Source organism: Apodemus sylvaticus, chromosome 2 (assembly GCF_947179515.1).
Source record: "Apodemus sylvaticus chromosome 2, mApoSyl1.1, whole genome shotgun sequence".
Taxonomy (NCBI): Eukaryota; Metazoa; Chordata; class Mammalia; order Rodentia; family Muridae; genus Apodemus; species Apodemus sylvaticus.
Window position 1 is genome coordinate 48,459,696 of NC_067473.1, and position 18,447 is coordinate 48,478,142.

The 18,447-nt window shown below is 38.4% G+C and overlaps 1 protein-coding gene across 2 annotated transcripts in view; it reads right to left on the reverse strand.

Moving 5' to 3' along the window:
• The window catches only part of Wasl (WASP like actin nucleation promoting factor), a 55,819-nt gene that overhangs the window by 21,531 nt on the left and 15,841 nt on the right, over nucleotides 1-18,447 (reverse strand). For both annotated transcript variants that reach the window (XM_052173310.1, XM_052173309.1), the window contains exons 2-4: nucleotides 5,569-5,703; nucleotides 2,791-2,877; nucleotides 2,008-2,104 (exon numbers count right to left, since the gene is read on the reverse strand). In XM_052173310.1, the coding sequence (XP_052029270.1) occupies nucleotides 2,008-2,104; nucleotides 2,791-2,877; nucleotides 5,569-5,703 (319 nt within the window). The remainder of the gene's footprint in view (nucleotides 1-2,007; nucleotides 2,105-2,790; nucleotides 2,878-5,568; nucleotides 5,704-18,447) is intronic.

Genomic DNA, 18,447 nt, shown 5'->3' on the forward strand with positions numbered 1-18,447 from the left:
TTAAAAATGTCACTTCTTCTAATTAAAGGATTTCACAAAAGTCCACTAGATGGCCATCACAAACTGTCACTAAAAACAACTCTGAAGACTCAGAGAGATGACACAGTAGATAATGGCACCTGCCTGGCAAGTATGAGGCCTAGAGTTAGGCTTCCAGAACTCATGAAAAGGCTTTGCAGGTGACAGCGACAGGGAACCCAGAATAACCAGGCTAGCTGGACGAGCCAGAATTGGCTACCTCTAGGTTCAGCCAGAGACCCGGATTCAGTGTAGAAAAGCAATCAAGGAAGGAACACAAGGTCACATTTTCATGCCTCTACACATATTTGAGACCTACTTGAGCACACACACACTGTGGGCATAGGGGAGGGGGATGGAGGGAGAGAGACAGAGAGAGGGAGAAAGTGAGGGAGGAAAAGAGGGAGGTGTCCCAGTGAGGATCCAGTATCCATAACTGAAGCCAGAGGCCTCAAACCAGACTAATGACTCATTGCAATTAACATTTGCAAGTAAAGCTGTTTGGGCCAAAGGGTATCTGTGTGACATGCTGCAGTTTCTGTGGTGAGCTTTTGTTTTGTTTGGTCTCATTTTATTTTTAGTCTTTGTTTTCATCTGCGGGGAGGTTGCAAGAGTAGAGGGCAGATATGGAAGACAGGGAGATATGTGGGATTGGAATACATGATACAAAATTCACAACAATAAAAAGTTTTAAAAAACATACTGTAAATACATTGGATTATTTGAACACTGGGTATTTGGCAATATTAATAATTTTTTTCTTGTAATAAAATAAAAGACGATTTACTGCAATAAGAAGTATTCATTTACAAACCAAAAAATAATTTATTTTTAAATGCTATTAATAATGTAAATTTAAGAGTCGGTGACATAGAACTTCATTTGCAAAAAAGTTTACTGAAATAAAAATAGGCAGGTACCACTGAACTTTGTTAAAGAGAAAGCTAGACAATAAATATTCCAGGCTATATGAACTTTGCCACAATACTTTTACTGTGCTGCACTAGCCACTGACTGTATGCATATGGGTGATAAAGCCAGATTTCCACAGCTCATACAGTAGCATGCCAAACCCAGTGTGGCCTTGGTGGGGACAGAGTGAGATGGCTCCTGCCCCTGGGACAGGGCCCGGGTGTGAGCCTCTACGAGTATTGATGGCTGCTGTGGGCATAAGGCTTGTTTGTGTAATAATGTACATATTTTCTGGAACCAGTACTAGCAGTGGAGGACTCTATCCCTCTGAGAAATGTAACATTAATGACTCCATGACAGTTAGAAACAGCATGAGTCCAGGAATTGAAGGTGTGGCTATATCTCAGCAAAGTGGTACAAGCTGGGACCTTTAAGACAGTCCTTAAGGCTACTGGAGAATTCTAAATACATAAGTTTGAAAATATGTAATTTTTCAACTATGTACAAAAAATAAAAATGCAATATAAATTATGAGGGGCTTCATGAATCAAAAGAAACAAAGGCTATGTAAGCTATGAGCCAGCTTGAGCCAACTTGTCAGAAAGGTACAAAGATAGGCAGATTCCTGAGTTCAAGGTCAGGATATGGTAATTTCAGGACAAGATCTACTGCTGAATTCTTTTACAATGTGAAGAAAAAAATGTATGCTTGCAGTCTCCTAAGAATCAAAGGGCTGGAGGAGTCATGGGATGCTTATTCATAGGATAATCATAAGGAAAAGCTGGAATAAATAACTGAATTGATATGTAAATAAAAACCCAGGCTTTTGGTCTTCATGAGATGAGCTAGCAGAAAGCTACAGAAGCAACCTCAGCAGACCCTAGGCCGCCAGCTTGGGCCCACAATCTGACTTTGAATCTTTCTTTTCACCACTCCCAGACACCCTTCTCTCAGGAACGCCTCTCCAAGCTGAGGGAGTCCTTGGCAGTAACAGCCAACAAATCACATCTGTCTGATAGCCAGTTTTGCTGGTTCACCTTATGTAGAACAAAAAAAGAAAAGCAAGGAAGTATTTACCAGATTTCCTTTGTCGTCGGCCCAACAGGTCTGTAACTGCTTTTCGGAACTTTTTTGCTTCTTCTTCATTGGCAAAATTAAGAGCTACTTGACAAGTCTGAAGTATTTCCATCAAAAAGAACAAAGTACATGGACTTAGCTTTAGATAACAAAAATAATGACAATCCACAGAAGCACCTTTCTAAAGGAGGAAAATTACATTTCCTCCTTTCTAAAGGAGGAAAATTACATTTTAAGTAACTTTAAGGCAAAAAGCTCAGAAAAGGTAAAGCAAGAGTATCAGAAAAGCTCCCTTACTTGGTAGAAACTTAAAAACTAAATACTCTGTCTTAGGAAACTTACATTTGATTTCAACAGAACTTTATAAACAACACAGACTGAAGCACAGCAGCTATGGAGGAGGTCTGAGTGAGAATGGCCCCAGAAGGTAGCTCACTGCTTTAAGTGGCCGGTCAGCAGGTGGGAAGGAGTGTGGCCCAGCTGCAGGACTGGGTAAGGTGGGCGGGCTCTGAGGTTTCAAAAACTGCAACCATCCCCAGTTAGCTCTTTTTGCCTCGGGCTTGAGGGTGAGACTTAAGGTCTCAGTTACTGCTCCAGAGCCCCCCTGCCTGTAGCTGTGATTACAGTCAGGATGCTTATGGAGTCCCTCTGAAACTGTAAGCTCCAAATAAACCCTTTCCTCTATAAGTTGCCTTGCCCATGGTATTTCTTCATAGCAATAGAAAAGTTAGATAGCAACCAATAAAAAAAAAACTATCAAGACAAAAAGAAAACAGGACTTACATCTCCAGCAAAGGTATGAAAATATCCTCTAGGACTATTATATACAAAGTTATTGTATAGCTCTTGTTCCCACAGTAATTTCCCATCCTAGAAAAGAAGAAAAGATAAAATCTACTAAAAATAATCTTCTAGGACTAAAAGCAGACAACTCTTTAAAGGAATTGTTTCTATAAACAAAATCTGTTATGGACATATATTTGTCATATACATACACAGTACAGTAATCTGTTTATAAGCGGTTTCATTCAACAGAGCAAGCATTTCCAAGTACAGCACTTAGCTAAGTGTCTAACTAGGCTCACTAGATTACCAGCATCACCCTAAGCAAGGGAGATGTACCACTGTGTAGCTCCATTAGCTAAGTTTTTGGCTACATTCTACCTGCAGAATAATCAAATACACCTTTTTCTGGGCTGTTCAATAACAATCTTTGAATTCTAGACTTCTGCAGAGTGGTCCAAGGAAACACTAGTACAAGTACTATCAACCACGGAGCAGCAAGACAGGTGATTAAAACACACCAGAGTTAAACAAGAGATAAGAGATCCACATACTACCATATCTATAGACACAATGTAAGAAATATATTTATTCTTCATGCCAAAGATGGTTAATTATAATTAGTAAACAATGGTGATCTCCAACCAGAATAGTGAGAAAAATGTAACCCCTGCCAATCTGAAATCCAAAACTCCAACTACATATTTAAAATATTAAAAATCACCAGTTCTGGCTGTCCAGCACTTAGGAACTTTTCTCATATATACACATTGCTGCTTACTGAGGAGAGTGCTGGGTTTAGAGGCTGCAAGACCTGCCCTCCTTGAGGCCAAGGAGAAGAAACCACAGAAGGCAGCAGGCAATGCATGTGTATCACTGCAAAAAGAAGAATGTGCAGCCCACAAATATGAGTATGACATGATGTACTACTTTGTAAATGAACAGTCCCTAAATAATGAAGATTAAATCTTCTTGGAAGTTCTTTAATAAACTCTAATAAGTAGATGAAGTTTAGTTTATTAAGAAACAGAAACATAAAAAATAAAATCTGCTATAAATATATTTATGACCGCTACAGTGGGCATTTCTTCTTTTAGTGAAGTTGTATTCTGTTTTGAAAAAGTGCTTCTTATTTTTGATAAGAAATGCAAAGCTACTTGCAGGTTCTCTTTCAAACTATGAGCATACTCTTTTTTTCCTAAAATGACTGTCAGGTCAGGCAGAGTTGGTGATGGGAGCATTCCATATCTCTCAGCCGTGTGCTGGGAACTCAGATTTTAAGAAGCATTAACTAAAGCACCATAACTTAAACTTCAATCCAATGTAATAAATACTTTATAACAGGTAAGCAAGTTGGGATCCAGAGAACGATGACACAGTAGCAGGACCCAGGCTCAATGCCAGATTTTATTTATGTGTTTACTTTTTGTCCTATTATACCTATTGCCACATTTAAATACTAACTATGGAGGCTTAGCTACAGAAAGATATTTTTATAGGCATAGAGTAGACTTGCCTTTAGCAAAATGATCACTTTTATAAGTAACAGTATATACAAAGCTAAAATATTTGCTGTTCCCTGAAACAACCAACTTGAGCAAGACGAATAAGAGGCTGTCCAAGGAAAAGTCCTAGACGAAAAGGCCTAAATAAAAAGCACTATTCTATATGACGCAGGGAGAGGATAAAATACACCATTAGTGCAGTCCACTTTGATTAGTGGAGGTACATATTCTAAGGCATTCTACTCACATCTAGACCCTATGTATAGCCTCCCCTGTACTAACATATTTACAATAAGGTTTAATTTATACTTGAAATATAATAAGAATAGTAATAAAACAAGCCAACTATAGTAACAATGTGTAATAAAAGGCATGTAAAACTAATGGTTTGTTTCAGAAGTTTTTTTCCTTTTAAGACTGTGTCTGCAGGAAAGTGATCATTTCACTTGAAAAGATATGGTCAACCTATCTGTAAAGAAACCTAGCCTAACCTTGCTTCAAGTGCCAGGGTGAAGGGATACCCTGGGGGCGGGGGGAAGGGGGGAACACCTACTCAGATGAGAAGGGGAGGGGGTAGGGGAAAGATTGTGGGAGGGGGCAACTGAGGGGTGGGCAGTGAGATGGATGTAATAAAAAATAAAGTTAAAAAAAAAAAGAAAGAAAGAATAAAATCCAGCATAGCTGGGTGATGGTCCACTCCTTTAATCCCAGAACTCTGGAGGAATTGGCAGGCAGATTCTGCAAATTCAGGACCAGCCTGGTCTACAAAGGGAGTTCCAAGACAGCTAGGGCTACACAGAGAAACCCTGTCTCACAAAGCCAAAAACGAAAACAAACATCCCTAAAACCAACAAAAGAAAAGACTCAGCTTTTAGACTAACATAATCAAAACTTGTCAAGGTCACAGTATTTCCTCATATTCTATATATTCTTTTCTGACCTGACTCAAAGGAAACACTGATAAGATTTATGTTTGGGAGCACTGCATAGAGTATTACATTGAACATTAAAAAATGTTAAGAAAAAACAAAAACTGTGTCTGACAGCAGATGACTGAAGGGCAGAAAACAAGTCATACCTAAGGGAATATCTCAATATTCTTATCTGGGCTCCAATTTGGTTCTAATATCCCTATTTAGGTATCAACAACAAACCTCACTCTTCTAATATATCAATTTAAACACACAAAAGACAATAAGAACATCTAGACTAAACTATAACCAAGGCAGACAACCACCAAAAAATGTTAAAATAAAATCAAAACAAAACTTACCTTAATGTCAAATATTCTTAAAAAATAAGATCTCTGAGGATTGTCCTTAACAAGACAAGCAACGCCACTGCACTTCTTTGACCACATACAGTTCCGATCTGCTGCATATAACTGCACCACTGCTGAAGACATAGTCTGCAAAATACCAAGTGAACACCATTACCTTCAAACTCAGAGCCCCTGCTGACATCCTGAATGCAACGCCCCCATGACGAACCCAGAACCACCCAACTACACTATCTTCCAGAAAAAGAACACAAGAGAACACTCATTATCTTAAGTTACTTCTTTTTGAAGTTATAACTAATTTAATATGCATACCAATAGTTAATGAAAAGTTGAATTAATGGATTCTTAAACTGCATCTAGAATAGGCACTTACAAATACCAAGCCTATGTAATCACCATTGTTACTGCCATTTTAGCCTCTACACTCTAGAGAGACAACACTAAAGCCAACAGAGAGCCATACAGATGAGCTGTATAGATGAACTGCAATCTCAGAGTCTATGTTCTCACATCCCCTTAAGGACACTTCATTTTGAAGACACAGATATTTAAACGGTGGGATAACCCTATCAGGAAAAGCTGACTTGTATAAAATAATAGGACATTTTTTTTAATGTTAAAATTTTGAAAGTAGCTACTTATTTTTCTTAAAGTGGTGCTCACATAGAGACAGCATTATCAAATCTGAAGATAACAATTATGGCTTCTATACCACTAATCTCATTCCTAAACCAATACAAGGAACTAGCTATGAAAACCATTATTTTTTAAATGAAAATATTAAAGTAAATTATTTCATGAGTCACTTCCCAGTTCCAGTTAGCACATATTATACATGATAGTGGGTTCCATTATAAAATCTTCATAAGGGCCAAAATATACTCTGATAATATGTCCCTCCCATAACCCTTCCTTGTCTCCCTACTCCCAAATGATTGTTTTCTTCCCAACCAGCTCCTTTCCATTTCATGAATCCTGGGATTATAAACATATACAATCTAAATAATCAAAAGTTGGATCTCATTAAGTAATTATGATGTGTAAGTTCAATAAAATATGGGTACTGTATAAGCAACAGTCTATATTAAGACTTGGAGGTATACATATTGGTATCATCTAATTACATCTAGGAACTTGCCTTCTGGCAAAAGAATTCCCTTTAACTATTACATAAATAAATCTTTAGTTATGTCAAAATCAGGAATGTAAGATCAGTAGACAACTAAGAACCAGATGTTTTTACAGACATTCTGGGTTACCATGCTCGACTCCATGTAGTATTTTTAATTTAAAAATTTCACCTAAGCTTCATGCAGAAAACTGGGAGATTTCCACAAGAAACATTGTTTAAGATTATTTACATTATTAAGATAGCCTAGAAAAATGAACAATCTGTTAACTGGGATACCAGTTTACATGATGATATTGAAGAACATGAGTACACCCCAGCCTGATGGAGACATGCCTGCGTCTACACCAGTAGTACTCAACCCCTGGATCAAGACCCTTGGGGGGGGTCTCATATTAGATATCCTGCATATCAGATATTTATATTACTATTCATTATAATAGTAAACTTACAATTATGAAGCAGAAACTAAATAATTTGATGGTTGGGGGTAACCACAACATCAAAAATTGTATTAAGGGGTTGCAGCATTATGAGGGTTGAGAACCACTTGCACCCTCAGCAAAGAAAACTTCAACAAAGAAAGACAGCATCAAATATCACTTTGGGGGGCGGGGACAAAAACCACTAGAATCTTAGCAAAAAATGTAGAGATTACAGCCCTCTGATGTAGTGCTGAGCAGATATATTTCTGAAGAGAAAAACAAAAACCAAAAAACAATCAAACCACCAGATACCAAGACACCTGACAATTTATGTTACTAAAACCTATCAGGTTTAGAAAATTAAAAATGAATTTTATCCTTATTTCTAGAGGATAAAACTCTATTGTCAGAAGCACCTTTGTAAAGCATCAATATGAAGACTGTAGAACATTATTGGGATGTGTATGCAAATGCAAAGACAATAAAATCAAAAGTTTAAATATTGGCAAAAATTTAAAACATCTGCTTAGGCAATGAAGACCCAATCATGCTATAATTTTCCATATAGCACCCCCTCCCCCAACATTCTATGGAAAACCCAACAATAAGCAATTTTCAGAAATATTTTCAGAAATTTGCTATCAATATAAATTTGTCCACTGTTTTCTGCTTTAAGCTGTCTAAGCACATTACATTATTTTATAAAACCTTTCCTGATTAATTCGTAATAACCAGAGTATATGCAAAAAATAGCTAGGCAATGTTAACATTTAATATATAAATTCCAGGCAATAAAATAAACCAAGAACCCCTTGAATTAGATTAACAGTGCCTTAATTAAATTTGTACAAAGATTCCTTCCTTGCCTTTAAGGTAATTGAAGGTAATCAACTCTTCTGTTTATCTTTCACAACCAAGGTTATTAATGAAAAATAACCTAGGGACAAGTACTTTGGGATAGACATCAATATCTTAATTGTCTAATAAAGGCTATGACTGTTAAGCAGGAGACAAATGCACTACAATCATGTTTACAGAATCAGAACCATCAGATCTTATGCATTCCAGATAGCTCACAACTGAGTAACTCAGCAAAGCCTTCCTGCTGAGAACTTTCCATGTCAGAAGAAAAGAGAGGGAGAGGTGGACCTGGGAAGTGAGATTTTCTTCCCACTGCCCTTTAGCAAAGCACTGTCAACTCCTGGGTTGCCTTTGAAGGCTGTAATCACTGCTCTTTCTTGTTTCTCTACAACTTTGCTGTGTACCCACTACTCTGTCATGCTACACTATTACTCCAAGGTAGATAATTTTCCACACTGATTTCTTACCCAATAAAAGACTGTAATTTCCCACATCAGCTTAAATACATTTGCAAACCCATACTTATAGTCTAGCCATACTCTGTACACAACATACAAATATTTAATTAACAATAGCATGTTCTAATTTTGATACTGATACTAAGCTCCACATCTAAACATGAAGTAAAATCATCATTACTGGGAATGAAATTCTACCCAGCAGAATATAAAAAGAAGCAGAAAAGTAAGCAAATACAAAAGATTTGGTTGAATTCTTATAATTACCGTGATCTATCTCAGTGAAGAAGTTTTAAAATACTTTTTGTTTAACATCAACCTCAAAACAGAATCTGGAAAGTTAAAACATAAAAAACAAACAGCAGCAACAAAAGTAACGCTGAGGCTGCCGTGGGAAGAGGAAAAGCAAAACTGATGAACAGAATCCCAAGAGAAGAAAATAGAGCCAGACCAAAACAGCTAGTAACTTGGGACCAGACACAGTGAGCAAGATCATCTTCAACTACTCGATCACTGCATTTTAGCTATGTAGAAACTACTATGGAAGAATACTGATTTACCAAGTGTTTATTAGGTAGCTACTACATATGCAGGATAGTAGTGAGTATAGGAGAAGGTGGGACTCCAAATGGAGCTGAAATCAGAAATTAACTGGACAGACCCAATCCTTAACATGCAGTCCAAGAACACTGTAACTGTTACCGAGGAGAAATGTGGTTATGCAAGAAAAACATAAAAACCTAAATATAAAAGGAAAGGTTTCCAAAAAGTAGCATTTTACCTAAAAGATAAAAATATATGGATCAGGGGACAGAGGGGGTAAGGCACTTGGGCACTTTGGGGCACTGTGGGACTGGGGAGTGAAGGAAATGTGGAAGGGAAAAGCTTAACACTACTACTAACTTAATACCAAACTCAATTTAACTCAGTAGTTCTACAGATAAACAGCCATAGCTTGGAAATCTTGACTGGAGAAGCCCCCACCTGCCTGTCTTCTTCCTGCTCACTCTGGAACTGTCCATACCATTTGTTTTGACCAAAAGTACATCAGCAAATAATTGAATGTTTGGAAAATATCTGTATATTGTGATTTGATTTCCTAGAAGGCAGAATTGCTCTAAAAACCTGGGATCAAAGGAAAACTAGGTGCCACCAATGATACCAAAATGGTGAGAAGTCAACTGGCACTGTTTCAAATCATGAAGAAGTAGGTGGCTTGTTTGCAACAATGATAAAGGACACGGAAGACTGCTTATACTAGAGAGCCTATCACCTCTAACAAATAGTTCTAGCTTTTCTCTATTTTGGTTGTAGCAGACATGTACTTTTTGCAATAAATCACAAACCTTTAGGCATTACTACCATTACCAGAACAGATTTGAGGGGAGAAAATATTTCTAAAGAGAGACAAAAAAAAACCCTCATTGATAGCAGTATGTTATATAGAGCAAGATCTCTCAAAAGTTACAACCCTTACTCAAGGGTCTCAGGAGGGGCTGAAAATGCAAATTCATAACAAACTGCAAATCACCTTGAATATTTTTAGAATTACCTTGCACCCATACTGACAGTCACTACTAACTACCAATGGCAAGACTTGCTATAAGTCTCCTGAGTTTCCCACTAGAGAGAGTCATCTTAGACACAGGTTGGGGACAGTTGAGGTTTTTCTTTTGCTATGTGTTGTAATGCTAAATACTGCCCCCAAGGACTGGTTGCCCCAGGGCCTAGGAGATTCTCAGGTATACCACATAACCTTGCTCCTTGGTTTAAAGCTATTGGTTGAATAAAGATGCCCAAAGCCTAGAGCTGGGCAGAAGAGAGGTAGGTAGGGTTTTGGTTCCCAGGCTTGGGGTCTGAGGCAGAGACCAGGATGGGAAAGAGAAATGGGAGAGAAGAGGAAACACCGTGGGGAAACACGTCTGTGAGGGCTAGCAAACATGGCAAGTCATATTTCGGGGTAATTTACAGGGAGGTAGAAAAAATAGCCATAGAGGGTTGATATTTGCTCAGCTCCAATGCTGTCTTTTATCTGGGAACTGAATAAGGCAGGATAGAAACACCCTCTTGAAATTTGTTGGATTATGGCAAATCCTCAAGTTTAGATTGGAAGTTTCAAGGAATGAAGGTGGTCTCCAAGGTTTCCAACTCTGTTCACCTAAGGTTAGTTAACATTACCAGTTAGAATTTAAATCCTGATACCAAGGCCTGGGAGGGGGTAGTAGAGAACTACCACTGCTTCTCTGCTGTATTTCCTGCAGGCAGATTGGACTGAGGTGGAAGGCAGACACCGTGGCTGCTGGGAAGATCTCATCACTGCAGGATGCCAGAGTCAAAGTGCTCCTGTCACCTTATCATACATGTTTTCATGTACACAGCCCACTTCCACTTAAGAACAGCAATGTATTGTAACAGAGTCTTTCTTTCTGAATTTTGTTAAATAAATGATAAATTTATATTTAGTGTTGATACCTTTTCTTGAGGGGAGTCCCTCCAAACTATATAAGACACAAAACTTACAAATAAACAATAAAAAATAAAATAAAATAAAAATAAATTTAAAATAAAAAATGATGCAATCAGAAAAAGAGAATTTTGTATCAAGGGAAATTTAACAACTAAATCCATTTTCCAAATCACACTTAATGAAATAACTCAACACCAAGTGACCTCACCCACTTAGGGAAACACCAGCCAACAACTCCAAAATAAACTAGATAAAGACAGGCAGGAACCACAAATAAGTGTTTGTTGGAAGGGATTCTTCCCTACTGGTATGAGAATCTTTTAGATGATATAGTTAATAAGTGATTTTACAGCATTTGTTTAAAATGTATGATTTGGAGGTTCAAAACTCGAAAATACCTTTATGTTCCAACAATAAGAGTACTTTGCTAGTTAGCAGTTCAGGTAGAAAATCCTTACTGGGTCTTTAGCTGTTTTCTTGGCAATCCTCACCCACACATTCCTACTCTCATGTCCATTTCTACAGAGTATCTGCTCTGTGACAGGCACAGCTGCTGTAACTAATAGCAGAACTACCAGCATGCAGGCCTCCCTGATTTAGAGAATGCTTCTTACTGGAGAGGGGCAATTAACATGTCGACTTCTCAAAGATGTACCTTTAGTAAGTTACTAGTAAGTTTCTAGGTCATCTCTTCCTCAGCTCTAACTGTTTTAATCACTCTTCAACTAACCCGAGTTATGTATGAATCTCTACCCATCTGGTAGCCCTTCGGATCCATAGGAAGTGACACTATTAGGAAATATGGCTTTGTTGGAGGAGTTGTATCACTAGGGTGTTGAGGTCTTAGAAACTCAAGCCAGTTCACTTCCTGCTGTCTTCAGATCTCGACAGAACTCTCTGCTCCTTCTCCAGCACCATGTCTGCCTGCACACTGCCATGCTTCCTGCCAAGACATTAATGAAATAAACAAATGTTTTCCTTTATAAGAGTTGCTGGGGTCAAGGTATCTCTTCATAGCAATAAAACCCCAAAACACCCCTTTTAAAATGAATCTTCATATGTCTGATCAGTATAGAGTGTGAGCAAAATGGTAAAGGAAATAGTTTCCAGTCATAATAAGAATTGTATGTTGTAGCCCCATTCTTACGGGGCTTAAGATACAAAAGACTGTATCAGTGGTCAGGGTCCTCTCTCATGTTCTGATCCTTCCTCTCAAGATGTGTGCTCCTAAATGTGAAGACATACACTTTTCTAGTCTGGGAAACATTTAGTCTTTGTACTTCTGCAATCTGTTCTCTTAGGTCTTACTACCAGATTGTCATCTCCTAAAGGCACAAATTATACAAAGGTTAAAAGAAAAATGATAGGACAAGCTGGTAAAACACTTTACTTAACACACCCTGGGTTGATCCCAGAAACCCCTTACCCCTACAGACATAATAGTTTCTGATGTAGTGAAAAAAATTATGCAATAAGTCTGTCTCGCAAGACAATTTAATCAGCTTCAATCACAAGAAATCAGGAAGTTGTGCTACAGCTCTTGTCTATCGCTTCTTCTAGTGTACTCCATCAAGTTGTCTTCCTCTGCTCTGGTCTAATGACCAAATCCACTCAAGGCTGGCTACTACTTGCTGTTTAGTGGCTAGTAAGTAGGGCAGTAACCTTAACTCTCCTCTTACATTTCTCCAGACTCAAGTCTGGGCCACCACTTCTGTATATGCTTGCCACCACCCCGAGAGGTGAGTGATCTGGTCTCCTCTACTGTCTTCTCTACCTGGAGATACCTGAGGTGACCCCATCAAGCCTGGGTGTCGAGTAACTGGTATATTCTAAATTCCCCCGTTATACAGAAAACTCCTGTAGCCCTAGGACCAGGTCTCTTTTTAATAGGTCTTTTGCTGGAAGGGCATCCGTCCTGGAGTGGTGGTTTGAATGTGGACCCCCCATCCCCCAACCAGCCCTCCAGCTTAGATACTTCAATACTTAAGGTCCCTCGTTTGGTGGCACTGTTCAGGAAGGTGTAGGTGGTATAGCTTTGTAGAGGAAGTACTGCGCTGTTGATGGGCTTTCAGAGTATATAGCTCTGTCCTTTTAGTTTGCTCTCTGCTTCATACTTGTAGTTAAAGGCTATGAGCTCTCAGCTTCCTGTTCCAGCCACCACGCTTGCTGCTTTCTACCATGCCTGGCTGCCATGGTAGGCTCTTATTCCTCTGGAACCAAAAGCCAAAATAAACCATTTCTTCCTTAAGTTGCTTCTGGTCATGTTAGTTTTATCACAGCAACAAAAAATTAGCTAATAAAATGAGTAGTCCAGATATCTGGCCAAGGCAATTCTCTGGTAAAATCTGAAAGGCTAAAATGAGGTGGGCCTACTACTCTTAACCTATACACAAGGGTTGACTTCTTTCTCTCCATCAATCTTTGTTCTCACTGTGAACCTTTTCTAGAACTGAAACACTTTTCTACACTTGTTCTAGTTTCATTATTATTTCTGTGACAAACACTATATGACTACAAGCAACATAGGGAAAAGTTTGTTTGGCTTTCACATGGACACAGTCCACATCACTGAAAAGTCAAAAATCTCCAGCCAGACTGTGAGCAAGCATGGAGGAACACGGTTTGCTGGCTTGGTCACAGGTCCATGCTGGCTTTCTTATACAGCCCAAGACCACTGACCAGAGACGACACTATCCACAGTGGCCTGGGCCCTCAGACATCAATTATCAAGAAAATTCCCTACAGGCATGCTCACAGACCAATCTGATGACTCTAGGCTATGTCAGATTGACAAAACTAACTAGGACAATAACATCCTATAGTACAGGGACTAAGGATCCCTGGAATGAGCACCCATGACATGAACACTGTCATGTCAGGGACATAAATACTTCAGGTGGGAATGGTAAGGCCTGGGTCACGCTTAGGGGAATGGCAAGACCTTCCCTGGTCCTAGTATAGATGCTGACAAACAGCTGACTTTTAGCTAAAATCAAGGTATGATGAAACCACAGGTTCCTATAGGATCATGACACCCTAAGGCGAGACCCCCACTAAGATTATCTAACCTGCTTTCTTATTCATGTAAATGTACTATCTAAGAATAGCTACCCAAATGCATGGCCCACCAGATCTCAGCTTCAGTTTCTTGTGCCTTCCTTAATCTCTTACCACTCCCAAAAATGTGCTTGTCTTAATCTTCTACCACTCCCAGGAAGGTTTCTAGGACTCTGCCACACAGGCTGGAGCACTGTACTTTTTCTTCTGGTCAGTCCTCCTGAGACTGATCTTGTTCATTCAAGGACTTGCCCACGACTGATATCATACTGGGTTCAACAGCTCCATTTCAATACGATGCTTTGGCAAGGTTATTAAGTATTTAGTCCCACCATGGGACTTCCCAGATCCTTTTAGCTTTCTGGGCTAGCTAAGAAGGCATTCTACTAAAGTCTAGTTTTCTTTTTATGGTTCCCCAAAGAGCCCTTGCCAGAGTTAACAAATGATAGGTAGGGGTGATCCTCCCTGTGTTGCTCCTGCTCAGTTCCAAGAAACCAATGAGGAAAATACCTCCAATCAGCTTCCCCAAACTGAACTGTTTTCTCTGTTGGAGGAATTTAGAATGAAAGCTGTAACTCAACAAAACAGAACAAGCCCTACCAGTAAGTTTGCACAGGACGAGTTTGCCCATGCTTCTCTGCCACCAATTCTGAGCAGCTGAATGATATAACTGAGTGCAGTCTCTGCCCCCAAACAAATGCCCACCCATCAAGACTGCTCTCCTTTCCATGGTAGGTCTGTGTTCAGGAGCTGCATGGTGGGCTGTCCTATCCAAAAGACAATAGTTCTTAAGTAAAAGCCCCCATAACCCATCCTCTCTCAGAGGCAATTCCTCTATGCTTATGCCCCTACTATTGAGTAATTACTGTGTGCTGAATAAACCTCTCTAGAAGGAAGGAAGGAAGGAAGGAAGGAAGGAAGGAAGGAAGGAAGGAAGGAAGGAAGGAAGGAAGGAAGGAAGGAAGGAAGGAAGGATAGACGGAGGGGAAAGGAGGAAGGAAGGAAGGGAAGAAAGGAGGGAGAGGAAGAGAAAATGGGAGCTATTGAGTCTATTCCAGGGGACTGGTTTGTTATAAAGTGTCAGGGTTGGAGTTATGCTAAATCTTCTTTATTGAATAGGAAATACCAAGGAATAGATCAACAATAAGCTATCACATGCCCCAAAACAAAACTAATTCATTTGGGGAAAACTGATCATTGGTACAGCCAGCCAGCCAGCCAGGGTCTTCACACCAGGGGCACAAGACCCAATCAAGAGCTTCCTCCACCTTACTGCAATGGCATAGCATTGTTTGGACATATAGAAACACAGGCAAAAGTGCTCCAACAATAATTATTTTTACATGAAAAAAACCATGAAATATTGCAGACATAAAGTTCTGAGGAATGAGAAATGTGTTACAGAAGCAAAATAATATACAGTATTTTTTAAGAGGGGGCAGGAGTTGTAACTGGCCTGTAAGAATTCTAAAAGGCAAGTCATCCTGGTTAAAAAAAAAAAACCAAACAAAAAATCTAGAAACCACCAGAATAAGACAGTTTGTGTCCTACAATAAAAAAGGACTTTGGGTCAAGTAAATAGTGCATAAAATGCTTAGTATCCAAGTGTTTACATATACAATGTAGTCTTATCATGTAAATGTTAAAATCAGTTCAATGAAGTATTTGGTCTACTTAAGCAAGGGTAAACAAAGGGTAACCCATGTTAGAAAAAGAAATACTTTGCAGGGCAGTAGTAGCACACGCCTTTAATCCCAACACTTGGGAGGCAGAAGCAGGAGGATTTCTGAGTTGGAGGCCAGAGTGGTCTACAGAGTGAGTTCCAGGACAGCCAGGGCTACAAAGAGAAACCCTGTCTTGAAAAACCAAAAGAATTACTTTTAGCAAAATCATTAGGGATTTAAAAATCCTACACTAATTTAAATCTTTCAACCTGAAAATTATCCAAAATTATATACAAATGAAATTTTTGCAATAACTAAGAAAAATATTTGCTTAAGTCCATTAAACAAACCAGTTTAGCTGTACAACAGGGTATTATAAGTGGCTTTAAAGAAAGGAAGGAAAAGATGCTTCTTAAGTAATGATAAAGGTTATGTGAACCAAACAAGATGTAAAATAAAAAAGTGAGAGTATATTAACAAATGTGCAGAAGATGGAAATCCTATGTATTTGCCCTAAGCACACATGAAGGTGAAACTAGTTCTCAGTGCCACCTTCCTCATCCTTTTGTGTGTGAATAGATTTAAAGAAGGGAAGAAACAGCCAGGAAATGCAGACTAATAGAAAAGAAACTTTTGCTAATTTTTACATAGCTATTTTTGCTTTTAGATCAGAGGGATGTTTGGATTTTCAAAACTTAATGACCTATTCAAGTCACATCATGGTATGCAAAAGATAAGACAATCTATCAAACTGCAATCTAGGAAAAATTTAAGTAGCATTTGAGCCACATGCTTAGAAATTAAAAGTAAGGATTGCTGAATGCTATGTAGCTTCAGAGGCTACAATTAATAAGCAAGCTTTGTCTCTTACAGGTAAAGGCCTATCTACAATGAAGGCCAAGTCTTTTCAACTCTTAACCATAATTAACCAGAACAGGTAAAAGTAAAAGTAACTGGCTTTGAATTCTAATTCTATATTTACCATTCTAAGTTTTGCAACTCTCTATTTGCCAAGACCTTAAATATAGCCACAGACAGGTACCTACATATATGTCTAAGCATGTTTAGTTTGTTGGACTTCCCCCATAATCAAAGTGGAAGGAAATAGAGAAGTAATGTTAATCTGATAGCAAATAACCACATAAGAAGACCTTTAATGGCCCTCAATAAGCAGCATATTCAGGCTTATAAGGGTTTGCTTTCTTCACTTCTTTCTTTCAACTCAGATCAGCTCCTAGTAACTTCTTAATTCTAGTAGCAATGGATCATGGCAAGCTGATCAAGGTTCCACTGATTCCTACTGTTACTTTCAGAGCATCTCAGCTTCCTGCCTTTACTCAAGATTTACTGTTTTTTGTTTCGGATTCCATGAGATCCTGTGGTGGCCAATAAATTCCTTTTTGATTAAGCCAGTCAAAGACAGTTTCGTTATTTGTTTTTTTAAAAAAAAAAAAAAAAAAAAAACAAAAAAAACCCCAAAACCTTACCTAAGACTACAGTTCTTAAAGACATTCTAAAGTACACACATTCTTTTACTTCTGAACTCTTGAAAGAAACCAATGATAAAGTGTTGTTCAACCTTTTATATATGCTGCTTAACATATGCTTAATATATGCATGTGTACTTAGCTAGCAGGCAAAAAAAAAAAAAAAAAAAAAAAACAACCAAGCTTCATACAGGAGGAAAAATTAAAACATGTTTAGTAATATGCTTGTTGTCATAGAAGGGAATAGAGTTGATATTCAAGCTGCCTCATGCCAATGCTCAGCCCTATTCTGTGCTAACACGGAAAATATTTACTGTCCTGCTACTTTCTAAAAGGGATGAGGAAATTGCAATTCTCCCCTAAGCAGTACAGCACTGTATCAATGAGACCTGAAATTTACACTTCTTTTTGCCAGAGATATTATAATAGCTCCTTCAGAGGTACTCTGCCTTCAGTTTATTCTGCTTCTTGAATTTCTCTTGTCTTATATGTATTAATAATATACAAGTTCAGGTTTAAAAAATACAACAAGTTTTGTTATTTAATAAACTGGGTGTAAAGGAAGGAAATGAGTGAAATGGAAAACATGTTAACACCCCCCCACACACACACACACACACCCATGTTCCCCACTGTGGTGCTAGGTAGTGCACCTAGGGTCTCAGGCCTACTAAGCAAGTACATTGCCACTGAGGAGACATGCCCAGGTACAGAATGTGTAAATGCAAAAAGCGAGATTCACATCCATTTTACACTTATGATGCACTGCTCTTAATTTACTTTGGGGTATTTCTAAAACAGAAATGAAACTACTTCTCTGAAGTATCAAGATTTTTTTTCTCTACAGAATTCCAAATAAAACTATTAACAACTATTTAGAATGGAACTTGTATCAAGATTAGAATAGAACTTGCATCCAGAGAAACTTACTTGTATTTCTTAATTATTAGCCCTAGAAGAAACTGGCTTTATACAAGAGGAAATTAAAACATGTTTACTAATCTGCTCAGAAGTACCAACTAAAGGGTACGCAACTAAAGGGTACGGACCCGAAAACCAAACTTCCTCACAATTGACCCCACAACAAACAAACAAAAACGATATTTCTGTACAAAAACGGTATTTCTGTACCAACCCAGAAATAGTAATAGTAATTGTAACACACACAGTTACTTACCCAGGAGGTCAGCTGGCTCAACAGCAACAGGGCAAAAGAAACAATAGTGTGACTTACCATAACTGTGTTTAAGATTTAGAATAAGTATGCAATAATCAATCAATATTATACTAACAAAAAAATTTAAAAACACAAATAAAGTCCA